Below are 17,106 nucleotides of genomic sequence, written 5' to 3' on the forward strand. Positions count from 1 at the left end.
GTGAATATTGAAAATCTGGCGCCACAAATTGAATCCACATCACCAGCTGAGGACATCTTGGATATCACAACTTTCATCCAGTGATAAGAAAATATCAAACAGTCATTGAATTCAGCCACCAGTTGCGACTCAAAATCAGATAATAACTCCTTAATTCTGTCAGGCAGAGTCTGGTGACTCAACTGCAACTTTTGCATGATATCATCAAAATTCTTGAGAAGAGTGTTCATCGCAGTGAGCAGAATTTTCTTGATCATTTCCCCATTGGAAAATGGCATTTTTAGACGAGCCAGGATCCAAGAAACTTTGTGGTTGGCCTGAGTTATGAGTTCCAACACAGCCAGAAACTTTGCCAGCACTTGTTGCTGCGAATCAAACTCTGTTTTAACTCTTGGAATTTCTTTGCAACGCTTAGCAGAATTCAACGGAAATTTCTTATCAAATTCCAAATACATCAAATTGAAATTTAACATTTGATGTTAAATCCTCTATAGTCCTCTTCTTTTCTGCAAAGAAGGCAAAATGTTTTTCCGTGGTTTGTCAATGACTGCAAATCGATTCTCCCAGGACACTTAAAAACAATGCTATATTTCCGTTTCTGACCAATTTCACTTCTTTGCAGGAAGTTCAATGATTTCTGCAGAAGCAGCTGTAGTTTCTTTGGAATTTTCATGAGTTCTAACAACAAATTTATCCATTGTTTCTACCACATTAAGCAACAATGTTCTTTACGGGTACACCATATAAAGATTATGATCCCCAGTTTTAGCAGTGTGTGTTAAGGCATTGTGGCCAGAATCGGCCTATCTTTCACAGGAGAGCTCATAACCGACGAACCTTTGACATGCATCAAAAATGATGCATCAGCCAACAACAAAAAATAATCCCTAGTTTGCAGATGTATATGTGGGTGCTGCTCGCAACTGTTACACCAGGGAGTATTCAATTAAGTACAACGTGAATCAAAGCCATTCGCAGCAACAGTGTAGTTGTAGTGGAATTACTACAACAAAGACATTGCATACGTTTAATAATAATAATAATCCTTGCATTTTATACAGTGCCCTTTTGAGACATTCAAAGCACTTTACAGAATATACTGTAAAGTGGATTGATTGATTGAATATACTATAAAGCAGGCGAAACGTGGCAGCCACTCGCACACAGCAGTGTCCCACAAACAGTCGAGGAGTGAGTGACCAAATTATTGTTATTATTAATAAATAATTATTATTATTAATTAATTATTATTTAAGATCACCAGAATTGTGGGAAATTCTTAAATTCCAAAGCCATTTTTGTACGAACTGTGGAAAAGTATTTGTATATGTATGTGGAAAACATTGGGTATTTTTGAATATTCCATTCAATTCAAACTTGCAGCAATTACACAATAATTCATTAATTTTCAAATGTAACTTTGCAAACAAGCTATTGAAGCTTGTACAGTTAAGTTGCTAGTATTTAATTGACACATATTTCCATACAAAGAGAATAGAGACATCCTGAGGTGCAAGTTACATTCATTTGAATACATGGAAAACAGTTTGTGTGAATTGTGTACTTAATATACAAATCTATGTCATTATATTGTCACTAAAAAAAATTCACCAATTGAGTGTACTCATTTTCTTCGATTATTCAGACAAGTATTATTTTAGATGACTGTTTCATTATCCTGTTTGTCTGTGCTGGATGCAAATTGCAGAGTTCTTGTCGCAGCTTTTTGTGTGCAACTAAGAGCAGCAATCTCTTAATACAGATTGTGTATATAGTTGTCTAGCTCCCCCACTGGAGATATCTAATCTCATTCTCTCCGTCTTTCCCCATATTCCGTATTATTTCCGTGAATATTTATCCAATTCTCACTTGAACACTGTTATGGATTCTACCACTGGAACACTCACAAACTGTGTTCTATCAGGAAAGACGAGTAATAGAGTGGGGAAGGGAAGTCTCAGCCTCAGGAAGGAAAGAAAACTAACTTGTATTTGTACAGTGTCTTATCACTTCAAAGCATCTCAAGGCACTTTACGATAATTACAGTAATATATGGTGACTGTTCTTCGTATGTATAGAAAAAAATGCCAGTCATTTTGTACAAGTTCCCATCAAAAACCGTGAGGAGAATGATTAACTAATCTGGAGGATTGGTGGCTAGAACATAAGAAAATCTCTTTGTTTGAATAATGCTACAGGCTTTTTACTGTCCACCTGAAGAACAGGTAACTGGAAACTCGGTCAATGTCTCATCACAAGTATATGACGCCTTCTCTCTTTGTGACCAGGGCTTCCTCTGCTTCCTCGTCCTCCTGAATCTCTCTGCCGTGTTCCACACAGTCTTCCACTCCACACTCCTCCACCGTCTCTCCTCCCTTATCCACTGTAGTGGACTAACTGCCAACAATATATTTCGGCAAATGATTTCTCCTCCCGCCCCCAACCCGGTCACCTGCGGGGTATCCCAAGGCTCCATCCTTGGCCCCCTTCTTTTCATCATTTACATACTCCCTCTCAGCGATGTCATCAGCAAACATGGGGTCAACTTTCACATGTACGCGGATGATACCCAAATCTACTTCTCCTCCTTCAGCTGCTACTCCCAGTCTGCTGATGTCCTGCCATATTGTTTGAGACATCAAGACCTGGATGAGTGCAAATTTCCTGCAGCTGAATGTTGGCAAGACAGAAGCCATATTCTTTGGTTCCCGTCAACATCTTCTCTCCTGTGGGTCTGAACTCCTCAACCTCCTGGACTCTCCCCCAGACTCTCCAAATCTGTGTGCAACTTCGATCCCCAGCTTTCCTTTCTACCACACATCCATTCCCTAACCAGGACTGCTTTTTTCCATCTCTGCCACATTGCTTGTCTCTGTCCATACCTCACAACCAATGCAGCTGAAACCCTCGACCATGCCTTCGTTATTTTTGCCTATTCCAATGCCTTCCTCTCTGGTCTCCCCAGCTCCACAACATCAAATGAATTCAAAACTCTGCCGTTTGGTTACTCACCTGCAAAAAACACCTTGCCACCAACACACCAGCCCTTGCCAGACTTCAACTCACTCCCTCCCTCCCCACCTTCAAATCCTGCCTGAAGACCTTTTTTGATCGTGCTTAAGGTCATCTCCCCCGGCTCGTTGTCAGACTCTGCCACTGTGAAGCTCCCTGGGATGCTACCCCGAGTGAAGGGTACTATATAAATGCAAGTTGTTGTTGTCACTGTTAAGCTACTTCCCAGCTGCTTCCCAACATCTAAGGCTGGTATCAGCCTGACCCAATTGGTAGCACTTTTGCTTCCAAGCCAGAAGGCAATGCCTAAATTGCATAAATTGCCTGCCATGTTCATTTATAAAATACATAGGCTAATAGTTTATAGTAAATCCTGTGAAGTACTTTGAGGTGCTTTGACATCTCCCAAGTACAGTATATCAAATGTAAGGACTTTTTTCTTCTCTCTCTCAATCATTTTACTGCTCAAAGCTTCTGGCTCCATAGTGAAAGCACTTTCCTGGTTGGTGCAGTAGTGAATAATTCATTTTTCAATGTAATTCATACATACAAATAAAATTTAAAGCATAGCAGTAAGATCATTTCAGTGGACATTTATATTTTAATTTACATTTTTTGGACATGTTGCACATAAATAACAATGTAAACCAGTATGTAAACAAAAGATGCAGGTTTCCTAATGATTGAAAAGCAAAAGTCCGGATGCTGCAAAATGCCTGGTTGCTTTGGTCAAAGAGGAAATTTAAATTAATGAAAAATAGAATGGAAAGATCCAACCATCGGCAAAGTTTCCAGACTGGCTTCAGCTACATTCACTGGAACGGAGTCTGCAAGCAGAGTCCAGTTTGGACGGGGGTGCCACTAAGTTCATGTAGCCGACGCAGGGTTAAAAACAGCAACACAGAAACATTACAGAGCAAAGAAATAAAGTGTGTTCAGTGATAAGAGTAGTGATGCTTTGGTTTGCATTAAACCGATCAGAAACAAGTCTAACTTCCTATTAAATCAACCTCTCTGCACTGTTTCCGGCTTTAACAGAGCATCCGATGGTCCAAATGTTACTTAAAAAAGTCGATTACAAGTCCGTCTTTGTTTTACTCTGTAGTTCACAACTTAGCAGGTTGTTTTCTTTACTCTTTTATTATTAAATAAAATCAATTGCTGCTACATATCCATGACATATTCTTGAAGCACAAGCCAGCAGAATTCCTGAATGGTGTTTATTTCTAATCGGATCCTACTGTGAAGCAGCAAAACAATCATTCATAACGTCCCTGCGCCACTGGACAAGCAATGAGGTAACTGTTGTTCAGCTTTACAATCTTCTTCCCACCTCATCCGCAATTCAGTAAATAACACAATACTGAAAATATGATGGTCTCAACATAGAAAGAAAAGAGAGAAAGAAAAAGAGGATGATAAAAAGAGAATGAGAAAGAAAGAGAGAAAGAAAGACTACAATAGGATAAACGATCCAACGATTAAAAACTTCCCGCTTTGGCAAAACACCACCATATCGCAATAGTACTTTACAAAAACATTTCTAATTTCATTAAGTTGTTCCCTTCTCTTCCTCCCTCCCTCCTCCCCCCAATATTAACTTACTAAAAAAAGACAGTTTTAAGTATCTACAAAGAATGGCAACAGAGAAGATAAAAATAAAACATTTTGATATTTGATTACAATGACAGATTGGGTCATTGTAAACATTATGTCTGAATATTGCTTTAACAATCTAAATTGCATAATAAATTATTGAGTATTATTCTTGGAAAAATAATTATGTTTAAATGATTGTCTTTGTCAAGGCTTGTTATAAAGTCCTGTCAAATGTTTCGGAGATGCCCTGAGTCGAATGAAGAGGTGCCCAGCGAAGGGAAGCTCTCATTATGTAGGCCAGGCTTATCTAGCACTGCAGAAATCCTATGTACATTCGAATGCTACAGGCACCCTGGCTGCTGAAGTCATAAACACATCACACCTCATCTCAAGGGTCAATAGGTTCAATTGCTTCTTGCTTGACTTTTATAGGTATGAGAGGTAGAGGACTACCGCGAGGCATTTTAAGGACTGAAGCTTCCACGTTTTCGTACAGATTGCACCCGGAAGAGAGTAGACCACTCCCCAGGTTCCTTTGAAAAGTGTTTTTTAAGCTGGATTCTTCCGCCTCTCTCCTTAGCATGGTAAAGATCTGCTTCTCGACCACCGACTCCACATCACTGCCGTGCTCCATATCATCCAGCTTGTCCGCACTGTCACTGATGTCGAACTTATTGATTTCCTCATTGAAGTGGTGCAAATCTTCCAGGGACTTGCCAGCGCTCGGGGCAATCGGGCAGTTTCCCTTAAGGTGCACCTTCAGGCTGCAAAGATGAATGTAGGTCTTGTGGCACTGGAGGCACTTGTGAGGGCGCTCCCTGGTATGCAGGCGCTTGTGGAGCTTGAGGTGGACAAACTGCGTGAATTTAGCTGGGCAGAGCTTACACTGATAAGGCTTTTCTCCTGAGTGCAGCCGTAGGTGGGTCTTTAGATTGCTTGTGCTGCTGAACCTTTTGTGGCAAACCTGCTCAGAGGAAAAGAAGAGTTATTAGGAGACTAGTATTGTATTCATTTTACTGCAAGAATATTTGATAGTTTTATGAGATTTTAAAAAAAGTATTGAATTTTATACACTGAACTGTAACAAGGTTTTAGGGTCATTATTGTCAACAACAGCTTGCATTTATGTAGTGCCCTTCACATGGGGTAGCGTCTTGGAGCACTTAAATGTATTTGCGTTGTTGTGGAATTATCAAATATGACTTTATTTTGTGTTGGCAAACTTGCTTACCTACAAGATCAGTGAAGCCTAAATCACCAATGGTGCTTATGGTGCTGGGGAGGAGGAGAGAAGGGGGATATTCCAACCACTTTAGTCACAGTTTCAGCTGGACTAACAAGGCTGCTGTAGTATTTCAGTTTTACTTAGAAGAGCAGTTTCTCAGCAATACAGTTAGATTCTGAAAGGTCACCACTGCTATCATACCTAATATGCCTTATTTGAAGAAGGCAAGTGTTTGGGTAAGACTGCATCTCAGTATTACTAGGTGTCTACTATTGCCTGATCACTCCTCTGGCAAACATGTCACAAAGTAGATCAGCACTGAACATTGGGTTCAGTGATTCAATTCTATACTGAAAGGAGGCCTCGAGTTAATTCACCTGTAATCTATCAAGGCCTGTATCTAACACTATGGAACGACCTTTTGTGGGTGAATCACAGTCAAATTACTAAGAACAAGAGTGCAGCAACCATTGAGTGGGAGACCTCTGATGCTCTGACAGACTTGTGGATCGCATTACCAGAAACTGGAACAAATGTTATTGCACTTTGAAAGGCATTTGTAAAGCTTCACCTTTTATAGCAGGCCACAAGCGTGTAAGACATCCCCCTTTCTCACACTATTAGCTTGCAATAAACCATAGGTAGCTTAAAATAAATCATGAGAAGTTCCCATGTAACAATTTAGCACTGCTTTTACCGAATTGCTTATTAAAGAGCTCAGCCCACCTGCTTTTAGCTGGTAAGACCATTCTGACATGAAACTTTATTGTTGCAAAGATATGGAAAATTCTTAAAATTCAGGCCTTCATTTGAAAGCCAGTTTTCAGCAGTTCTTAAAACAGATCCGGCTTCCAAATTAAATCTATCAATTTTCCAGAATTATGTGCGGTATTAAATTTAATTTATTGTAATCATTTTTGTCCATGTTGGAGAGGAATATGTAACAATGTATTACACACAAAGAAGTTATATTTTAGACCTTAAGTTATTCAGATGTGTTATTTAAATTAAAAAAAACTTAGTTTGTGTGTGCTCAGGTCAAAAAAAATTAAAATTAATAATATGATAATTCTTCCATTGGTTATAATGTGCTTCACAGGATTTACTGTGTAAATCTGTGTACTTTGTAGGTGAATATGGCTGCCAATTTGCATATAGCCATGAAGTAAATGATCAATTTTATTTGGGAGATTGTTGTCCAGTACACCAGGAGAAACTCCCCTCTCTTTTCAAGTAGTGCCACAGAATCATTCGCATCTACCTGAACAGGTAGTTGAGACCTCAGTTTAACATCTTGTCTGGAGGACGGCACCTCCGAAATCACAGCGCTCCCCCATTGAGTGTTCGTATAGACTTTGGCTTACCTGACATTCATGTGGCTTTTCCCCAGTATGAACCAGAAAGTGCTTCTGTAGGTGTGCGAGCTGTGTAAAGCCTTTATTGCAGGTTTGACACTTGAAGGGTCTTTCTCCACTGTGTACCCTCAGGTGAACCTATGAGAAGATTAATAGTTTTTACAACACAAACACATGAAACAAATTCCACTAGTCTTAGATTGAACTGTTTTTAAAATTTAAGATCGCACAGAATTGTGTGAAAACTATTCAATCAGTCTTAACTAGGAAGCTATTTTTCCGCAGTTGTTAAAAAGAACAGGCTTCTGAATTAAGACTGAATTTTTCACAATTCCAAATAATCTTAAATTTTACAAGTTAAGACTTAGTGGAATTTTGAGCCTGTTAGAGCTCAGTTTAGATACAACACTAATTTTATTATGAGATTTCATAGATTACCATAAAGCCTTCCAGTGTAGAAAATAATGCAGTCATCAATTTAACTTATGAAATACAATATCAAATGTGTGTAATAGCTACAATGTGAATTTACATAACTCACTTTCCATAGCTTTCTCTACTCAGAAATTTATGTTTTATTCCTTACTAAAGCTTCAAAATGAATCTTTGGAAGTTACTCCCCATCCCTTTCCAATTCTCTTCACTTCTCTCGTTGACCTCTACTCTAGATTTCACAGACCCAAGCATTCCACCTGTAACCTCACTGTGGTCTCTCTTACCACATGAGCCCAGACAATGGAGTCTTAATATAACCTCATCATTCAAAGGTTTCCCAACAAGTTTTCATAATGAGAAGATTGCTTTTTTTTTAAAGCATTCAGCGAGTTATGGGTGGGGTGGGGAGTGAAAAAAATATACACGTGTGCAATCCTTAAGACATCACACATGTGCATTTCCCAGTAGGGCTTCTAGTTGTAATCAGGAGCGAAGGACCCCTGGCTGATTTTATTCCTCCTCCGATCCAAAGCAGTGGGACCAATTACATTTCTGAGACCGATTACAATCCCATACTTTTCCCTTCTGAAATTAATTAAACCCAGCACAAGGGGTGAGGGAGGTCTTGAAGTTTGAATAATAATTCAGGGCAATTATCATCATCTAACGTTTGCAATGGCAAGCTGCACGGTCTAGCTGGTTGAACTCCAGCAGTACCCAAAACACGCTCTGGGGTCCTCCTGCTAATTGTTCTGGGATTAGATGAGCAGGGTGCATCCCTCGGGTGGGGGGTGAAAAAAAAGTGCACACAGTCAATTCCAAACAGAGGGGACATTTCCATACAATTTGAACTCTAAGTAGTTTAATTTGGATAGTTTTAAGGATAGTGATGCATTTGAGCGCACATCAGACACTGTTCTGACCAAAAAGGAAAATGACCCTGTGGGGAAAACTAAAATTTACCTTGAGGTTTGACAATTGTCCAAAGGTCTTGAAGCAGATGTTGCACTCATACTTGATCTTCCCATTCTGTTTCTTTAAGGGGTAAGGAAGTGTCTTGTAACCGGTGAGATTTCTCTTTGGCTTGCTGAGGTTACCAGCTTCTTCAATGCTGTTGACCAGCCCTGCTGAGGTAGGTTTGGGTTGCATTAAATGTTCAGAATATAATGCAGCTGTGCCTGCAGTCGGAGACGACCCGTTGGTGGGGCTGGAAGTCCTGTCCTTCAAACTGGCCGCAGAGCCTATGATGGAGAAGGCACTGTTGGATGCTGGAATGCGAAAGTCCCTTGGCTGCTCGGGGAACAGCAGACTAGGGCCTCTCTCCAGGGGCAACTTGCTGGGCAGGACCATCTGACTGAATATGGGCTGGGAGATGCTGCCGTTTCCCAGGAGGCTGCTGTAAATCGGATACATCCTGGGAAAGAGATTGAAGTTGTTCATGCCGTTTATACCACTGAGAGCACTGAAGCCATTGCTGACCGAGTAATGAGGTAAGAAGAACCTGGAGTACTGGGCATTAACTGAACCATAGGATTGTAAGAGAGCTGGAGATAGCTGGCTGGGAGAGGGATAGGCTGGGAGGCACCCCAATCCTTCTCTGTTGTAGGGTCCACTTAAGTAAGGGAAGCCTTCTTTATGTTCCTGAGATGAAGGAGTTGGAGGAGAAACATGAGTCTCGGGACTGCTGTACGGCGTTGAGCTTTTCAAGCTTTGCTCTGGGCTGCTTCTAACTGACAGGTTGGGGGTAAATGAGGACTGTATGGGGGAATGTAACTGCTTGTTGTAACTGTAGCTCCCGGTCCTGTAAGGATTGGTTTTCAAGTAGTCATCTGGATTGTGAGATCTGAGCGGGTACACAACACGGGGAAGGAAGGTCCGTTCTGGGCTGTGTCTTTTTCTGAGCTCCTCAATTTCCTTTCTGGGTGCCATTTGGGATTGAATTGTTTGCACTGAATTCCTTTCCTTCATTTGCTTCTTATCAAAGCTGCGAACCACGTTCCTGCTCTCAGCTCCCTTCACTTCAACCAGGTCGGTCCCATAGTGCGTTTCCTTACAATTTTGTTCTGTTTAGAAGGGAGGAGGAGGAGGAACAAACAAAATACCATCAGGAAATGAGTCACTTAAGAACACCATTGCAAAGCATTTCCTTCTCAGTTTCATTTCAGAGAGAACAGCGCTGTGAGTTTATTACAGGAATTGGGAGCCAGGCTGCACTCTGACTCAGCAAATTTTGCATTATGAGGAAGTGGTCGCGCTCTTTACCAACATTGCACAATACATAAACTTTCACTGTGCCATTTGCCTCAGAATGCAGCACTCACATGTGATAACCGTGTACACAGATTAGCGCAGTGGCAATGCAACATGACAGGTAAACCTATGCCAAACCACAAATACCAGCTCACTTTCTGGCCGAGCCACTTTCCACAAGTAAAATACAAAAGAGACTACTGTATTGTTAGTGCAGGCCTTGCTGCCATTACATAGAGGTAACCGATACCTGGGAGGGATTGCAAGGCAGCAACTTAATCAGAGGGATCAAATAACGCTGAACCTGCCAAGCTCAATAAGTCGGGAACCGACATCCGAGACCTGAGCTTACCATTTAGGCTTCAAATTCACTACAGGGTATTTTTTTTTATTTAGTGATAAAACAAATTCTGTCTAGTTTATTTAAAAATACACACACACACCCAAGTTTAGGTTCATTTTTGCTTTTATCGGAATAAATTGCACCATACATTAATATAGTTTTTGGTGTATGCTTTACGAAAGATTAATTATGAAGGTCTCTGAAAATACGCTAAATTCTGATAGATGATTTTCACTGGTTGTGAGACAGTACTTTTGAATCAAAAATATTGGCCAAATTAGATTAAAATAAATTAAATCATGAAGAACCCCAGTATGCTGTTTAGAAGACATGTTCATCTTCCCTTACCCTTTGGAGTGTGATGTCTTATTTCTCTCCTATTCCAAAGAAGCAACTAAATCATTGTAGGCTGATGAAACTCTGTTAGGGGATTGCTGTTGTACTGCTATAGATTTTGCCTATAATGAAAATTACTGAACAGGTGTACTGATGTACGTTTAAGGGGAATTGTGTTGATAATTGTACTCTTATAACCTTGCTAGATACTGTATTTTCCTTATCTAATGTTCTTGCTCATGTCTTTAATAAATGCTCTTTATTGGAAGGACAAGGGATGTGCAAACAGATGGTCTGTGCTATGTGAGAAATAAGACAAAGAAACGGTGTCTGTGTGTGATAACGAGGTGGCCTTGCAGCCATGATTGAAAGAAAGCCAAGTTACGAACGCAGTAAACCAGCTGGGCATAAATATAGCACAGAATCACTGCTGTTTTTATGGAAAATGCTTAAAAAGATAGTGCACTAAAGTCACTGTAACTCTGAGGGTGGGGGCAGAGAGGCTGAGGGCCCAACCGCCTGCTGAGCGGAGGGAGTGGACAGGTTGATAGGGGGTCAGCAGGTCAGAGAGGTAGGAGGGAGCAAGGCCATGGAGAGCCTTGAAAGTGAGGACGAGGATTTTGAATTCTCTCCTGTGAGGGACCAGTGGAGCCGGGCGAGGGTGGTGGGGTCACGGAGCCTGGTGTGGGAGAGGACACGAGCAGCAGAGTTCTGGATGATCTGGAGCTTGTGGAGGGAAGAGTTGGAAAGGCCGACAAGCAGGGAGTTGGCCTACTTGAGCCTGGATGTAAGGAAGCTTGTATGAGGGTTCCGGCGGCCTGAGGGGTGAGGCAGTGGCAGTCGGGCAATGTTGTGGAGTTGGGCGAAGGCAGAGCGGATCATGGCAAGGACGTGGGGTAGAAATGACAGTTGAGGGTCGAACAAGACGCACAGGTTCCTGACTGGCTTGGTGAGGTGGAGTGTGCATCTGTGAATGCTGATGCTGCCAGTGTCTGAGGTGCAGAGGCCCTGACGGGAGCCGAACAGGAGACTCATCCTGCAGCGTTAAGACCTCTTTGTGTAGAGTGCACAACCTCAGGCTACTCCAAAGAGGCTGAACGCAAGGAGGATGGATCTAGATAAGTGTTCTGGGATGCTACCCTGTGTGAGGGGCGTGGTATAAAAGTTGGTGTTGTCCAGATTAGATAACTAGGGCTTTTCTGTACCTTTGCCGTGCTGATAATAAACTGAGTTGGTCTCTGTAAGCTTGATTATCTGGTGTCCGAAACCACTAGACTCAATCTTTACAGTCAACGCTACTTGACCAACTCTCTGCAAGTCCACAAGAAAAACTATTTGTTAAAAACGTTGTGCCAGAGTAGCAATCGAGCAATACAAGGGGAAACAAGTCACCCATAACAACTATATTGAGGAGATGCCACTCTCCGAAGAGCTTCAACTATGAACTTCTCTGGTCAGACACCCAGACCACAAAGTGTATTCGGCCTCCTTGAGAGTAGCTTGAGGCTGCGCACTCTACAAGGAGGTCTCAACACTACAGGAAGAGTCTATAGGCACAGCAAATGTACACCTCATGGTTCTTCACTAACTGTTTGACCAGGTCCACCTCACCAAGGTATACTCAAGAAATTTATTTCTGAGATAAATGACAACTGTAAAGCAGGGACCCAGGTTTCTGATTTTTTTAAAAAAAATGTGTGAACGTGAATCCGTTCTTTACAGTCCTTGTGTTTTACTTACATCAATAACAACAAGAAGATTACATTTGTATAGCGCCTTTCACGTCAGGAGGACGTCAATATCGAGGCTGTCACAGTCACCACAGTAAAAGGCGTGTGACCTGTCCTGACTGCCATTTAACCTGACATCCTGGAGCTGTCAAACAAAGTGCTCTTTAGAAGCCAAGACTGAGTTTGCTTGGATTTCAGGGCTCAGAGCTGCTGAGCTATAGTCATCAAGGGTTTTGTGCATTGGCACGGTTAAACAAACAAGAGTGAGTGGATGTTGTAGGCAAGGTGCTGATAGCAAAGGCTGATAGCAGGATTTGGCTTCCTTGGGCCACGAGATGAAAATAAATATGAGGTTATCAGGGAGATATCAATCTCTCAACTGGAACTTGGCAGGCAGGAAGTTCAAGTAGTCACTGGTGAATTATTTCACAGTAAAAGTACCAAGGAAATAAAAGCAACCAGTGAACCCCTCAGTGGCCACGCTGAAGGTTGGGGAAGAGGTGACAATTAGCATTGCTTGGGGGCATGTGAGGCAGTACCACAGCATGCTGCTTGCCATTTTACCGACCTATTAATCTGAATTACCATAGTTGACATGCAGCACTTTGAATGACTCTTTATTCTTAAAGTGCAGTGGGTTGCTTTTAATTACAAACAGATCACGCTGGTGAAAATATTAATCCGCTCTTCCTTTCAATACATTGTTTTTTTCTTTGAAAATATGAAAACCCGTTTGACTTTGATAATCAAAATACATGTTGGGAGCGTCAGATCAACCTACTACCTTAGGCAGTCAGAAGCCTAAATTCTGACTAGTGTTTGCCACAAGTTGCAGTAATAAATTGCAGTATCGTGCAGTTTTGGAAAATTCTGAAATTCAGTATTAATGGGAAAGCTGGTTTTGCACAAACCTTAAATCTAGCTTTCAGGTGGCAGTGCTGCTGGTGTAGTGGATAGAAGGGTGCTATATAAATACAAGTTGTTGTTGTAGGTCTGCAGCTTTTAGACCAGAAGCTATTACTGGTTCAAATCCCGGCTTGTGCTGAGTTTGCTGGTATCAGCCTGGGCTGCATGGGAGGCTTAATTTATCCTAATCTTTCCTGGACGAATGCTGAGAAAATCATCCAGGGTTCCTGCTCCTCTTCCCTCTACGGGTTGCACATGTGTGTGAATGTTTGTCTTATGATCTCTACAGTTGAGTGAACTGAACTGTGCTCATACACAAACGATGGTCACTTGGACAAGGTAGCAGAGGGCAATCAGCACCAGAGGAACTGAAACAAAACCAGAGAGGGTGTAGGCCAGGAGCACAGAGCCTAGTGCCAGTGGGGAGAAAAATTAGAAAAATAATTGTCCAAACTAAATGCATTTAAAAAAAGTTTTAAATTAAGACGTTTCCAAAATTCTGCACAATCTTACATTTTAAAAATTGATTTAAGACAAAGGCCATGAGGGATTTGGAGACTGAACAGGTTGGGGATATGCAAGATTTGAAATTCCACCTGGTCTTAGCTTGTCAGACCATTCTGTGTTAAGATTCAAGATCACACAGAATTGTGAAATATCCTTAAATTCAGCGTTAATTTGAATGCTGGTTTTCCACAGTTCTTAAAAAGAAAACAGGTTCCAAATTTATATTAAAAGTTAAATTTCCACACAATTCTGTCTTTAAGTTCAAGACAAGATGGTCTGCCAAGCTAAGACTAGGTGGAATTTCAGGCCCACTGAGCAATGATCAGTTTTACACCTTCCTCCTCCTCCTCACTTTTCTATCAGTCGGAGTCACCTCTTAAAATCCCCCTTTTATTAAATGCTGCTTTGACCCCAACGTGGGATTTCTTTGACATTCTCCTCTCGTGGCTACTCATCCCCTCTCACAATTTCTGTTATTAAGAAGCTTGGCTGGTCTCATTCGAGCACATAGGAGGAGGCAGAGGCTTTGCTTATGATTTGAATGCAGGGGAAAGCGTAGTATGTGAAGGGTTGACCTGCTGTTACAAAAGCCACAACCAGGTCTAAACAGCGCAGTTGCTGTAGGCGGGGAATGCCTCTGGTTCTCTGTACAAATCACACCGAATCTGTTGTATCACATTTGATACTAAAATAAAGAATGCAGCGGTTTGTGACTGATTCTGTGTTCTGTTCAGAGGAACAGATGAAATAAAAGGCCACCTACACTCAAAACCAAAGTAGCCCATTCGACAAACAAGTACAGAATAAAACAGCAATAAAAAAAACTAGGAAATGCAGCTGCAATGATCCTGTTACCAGGAGTTAACCACTGGTTCACCCTTGAAGATACTGTAGTATCGACAGACAGATGTTACCACACTCCAGTTTGCTGAAGCTCTATTCCCATTTTGCAGGCCTGTTTGGTATTTTTGGCCCAGGAGAAAGGAAATAAGTTTCATTGCTCTTCTGATGTGAAGCCAATGCACTTTGCCAACTGGATCAAAACTGTTCAAGGGGGGTGGGTTTAAAATGCGAAGCTATGTTTGCAACAGATTGTGTAAATGAGTTGAATCGTTGGAACTAACCGGACGGTCGTTATTCAAACTGTCATTTTGTAACCACTATGAAGCATGACTGGTCAAGTATTGGGCATTGTCAACTTGTCAGCAAATCTCAACCATTCAATTCCAGAAATTGGTCAATACATTTCCAGTCCAGCTGGAGAGATTGCCACCTGCCAGCAAGCATTAGTCAGCAAACACCAAAACCAGCCAACAGCAAGTTAGTTAGTTTGTAACCGCCAATTCCCATTGTTAGGGGTTTGGCGTGGATGCAGAAACCACCAAAAAGTGGATTTACAGAGTAAAATCTCACCAGGTTGAGAATCATTTGTGTAGTGAATTCGCCCATGTCAGACAATATGAACCAACATTCTTTTCCAGGGTGATTATCATCCCTTGACCATAGAAACAGGAGTCTGACGAGTGCTTAACATTATCCCAGCTTCCAAAGGCATTATCTTAAACATCTTGGTTGTTAAGTGACTGAGCACAGAGAAATCCTCACAGCCCTCACTGAGCAATCTGTCATTGGGCCTGGCTCTTAATCACAATATTTATGGAAGCAAAAAAAAGCCACTCTATAATAAAATGCCGACAGCTACAAAATCAAAAAGCCACTGCCCTCTTGTTAAGCATAGGGCAGATAATCTACAAATTATAATTACTCTTTAGAGCCATATAGAGATGGGAGATATGAAAGATTCTGTGAATAAAGAGTTTCAACGCTTAGAAAAATGACAGTGGCGTATATTTGTAAATGTAAAGGAGCCTAGAGATTAATATCTATGTTGGCCAGACGGGTAAATTAAAGAGGAATTCATCAAAAAGGTTTAGAGTAATGAGAATGGAGGTGTCACATACTTAAGATAATGTGAATATTATTATAAGGGCAACAGACCAGGCCTCCATTAAAAGTAAACTCAGTAGAAGAGGCAGTACATATTAAGTTATCCAAATCCCTCGCACATTGTAGATTAAAGAAATACCCAAGATACATTTTTTAAAATAAAGTCTTATCCTAAGGTCACTTTGATTTGTTTAATATAATCACTGCACATTCAATGTTTTGCTTTAATATATTATTTAAGCGCAGTCATTTGTGCTCCTTCCTTACCATTTGTTTGGCCTTCTGAACGGTTGGGCTGCCACTTTTCCCGTGGTTCCCCACTTCGAGGTAGGCTGAGGCACTCTGTGTGGAGCAAAGACATTTAAAGTCAGTCTTGTTGTGGGGGGTGGGGGGAGAAGAATTAATTGGGCACTACTTTTCTTCGGGGGAGTGGGGTGGGTGGGGGTAGTATGGATAGGAGCACTGCCCATCCATCCCTCCCCATGTAAACCTTGTTCATTTTCCTCTTTCTTGAAAGTTAATTTCAATGTTAAGACTTTTTTTAAAAATCCATGTAGAGCACAGAGGCCACAAGAAGATGAGCCCCACAGTGGTGGGATGTTGGCCAGATCCCCTGGGATTATCTCATAGGGTTACTGCAGCTAGCACATGCCAGCTGTTCGACCACAACAAAATTGGGGGATGAGGTGAGAAAGAGAGGCAGAGTCCGATACTGCCCACACTGAGGCCTTATGAGAACAATTATGGCACAGTTCCTATCTTTCTACTTTTTAAAGCCACAATAAATAAATAACTTTCTAAACGTACCAGTACCAATCAATTTAACACAGCGATACTGAATTATTAGTTCTGGGAATATAACCTTCCTAGAGTAATTATTAGATGGCTTCTCCCTACAGGTGCAGAAATTAGTGCATTACATTGTGTTACATTTTGAGCATCGCCCTGGGCTAGGAAAGGGGTGAAAAATCACCCAGGTCTCCAGCTCTGGATGAGATAACCAGTAACCTTTCTGCTGGAGATGTAAAAATCCTTCTGTTGATAAAGCGCCGTTCACATGGGGAGGATGTGAATGTTCCTACGTTCCTAGGATGTCTCAAAGTGCTTCACGGGATTTACAGAAGTGTGCTGACTGTATTTTGTAGGTGAACACAGCAGGCTATTTTGGGCACAGCAATGTCCTGCACACAGTCATGAAATAATCACGGGTTTTATCAGGTGGCTTGCTGGCCAGGACACTGGGAGAAACTTCTTTCTAATGTGGTAATGAACTTTGAGTGAAGACAAGATGAGTCTCAGTTGCGATGGTCTCCTTGTGGAGTCCTGTAGCTCAGTGGTTAGAGCACTCGCTTTGCAAGTGAGAGACCTGAGTTCAGTTCCAGGCAGGGCGAAACCTTGGGCAAGTTTCCTTACTCCACACGCCTAATAATAAACCCTCCAAAAAAAAAAACAATAATAAAT

The 17,106-nt window shown here is 41.4% G+C and overlaps 2 protein-coding genes across 5 annotated transcripts in view; one reads left to right on the forward strand and one right to left on the reverse strand.

Moving 5' to 3' along the window:
* Nucleotides 1–17,106, forward strand: part of LOC121851365 (autophagy protein 5-like) — a 165,973-nt gene that overhangs the window by 100,384 nt on the left and 48,483 nt on the right. The window lies entirely within an intron of this gene.
* The window catches only part of LOC121848016 (PR domain zinc finger protein 1-like), a 28,041-nt gene continuing 14,379 nt past the window's right edge, over nucleotides 3,445–17,106 (reverse strand). For all 4 annotated transcript variants that reach the window (XM_042345208.1, XM_042345206.1, XM_042345205.1 and 1 more), the window contains exons 5-8: nucleotides 15,913–15,987; nucleotides 8,590–9,689; nucleotides 7,201–7,329; nucleotides 3,445–5,575 (exon numbers count right to left, since the gene is read on the reverse strand). In XM_042345208.1, coding sequence (XP_042201142.1) covers nucleotides 5,000–5,575; nucleotides 7,201–7,329; nucleotides 8,590–9,689; nucleotides 15,913–15,987 — 1,880 coding nt within the window. In that variant the 3' untranslated portion in view covers nucleotides 3,445–4,999. The remainder of the gene's footprint in view (nucleotides 5,576–7,200; nucleotides 7,330–8,589; nucleotides 9,690–15,912; nucleotides 15,988–17,106) is intronic.

The sequence above is a fragment of the Callorhinchus milii genome, unplaced genomic scaffold (assembly GCF_018977255.1).
Source record: "Callorhinchus milii isolate IMCB2004 unplaced genomic scaffold, IMCB_Cmil_1.0 Scaffold33, whole genome shotgun sequence".
Classification (NCBI taxonomy): Eukaryota; Metazoa; Chordata; class Chondrichthyes; order Chimaeriformes; family Callorhinchidae; genus Callorhinchus; species Callorhinchus milii.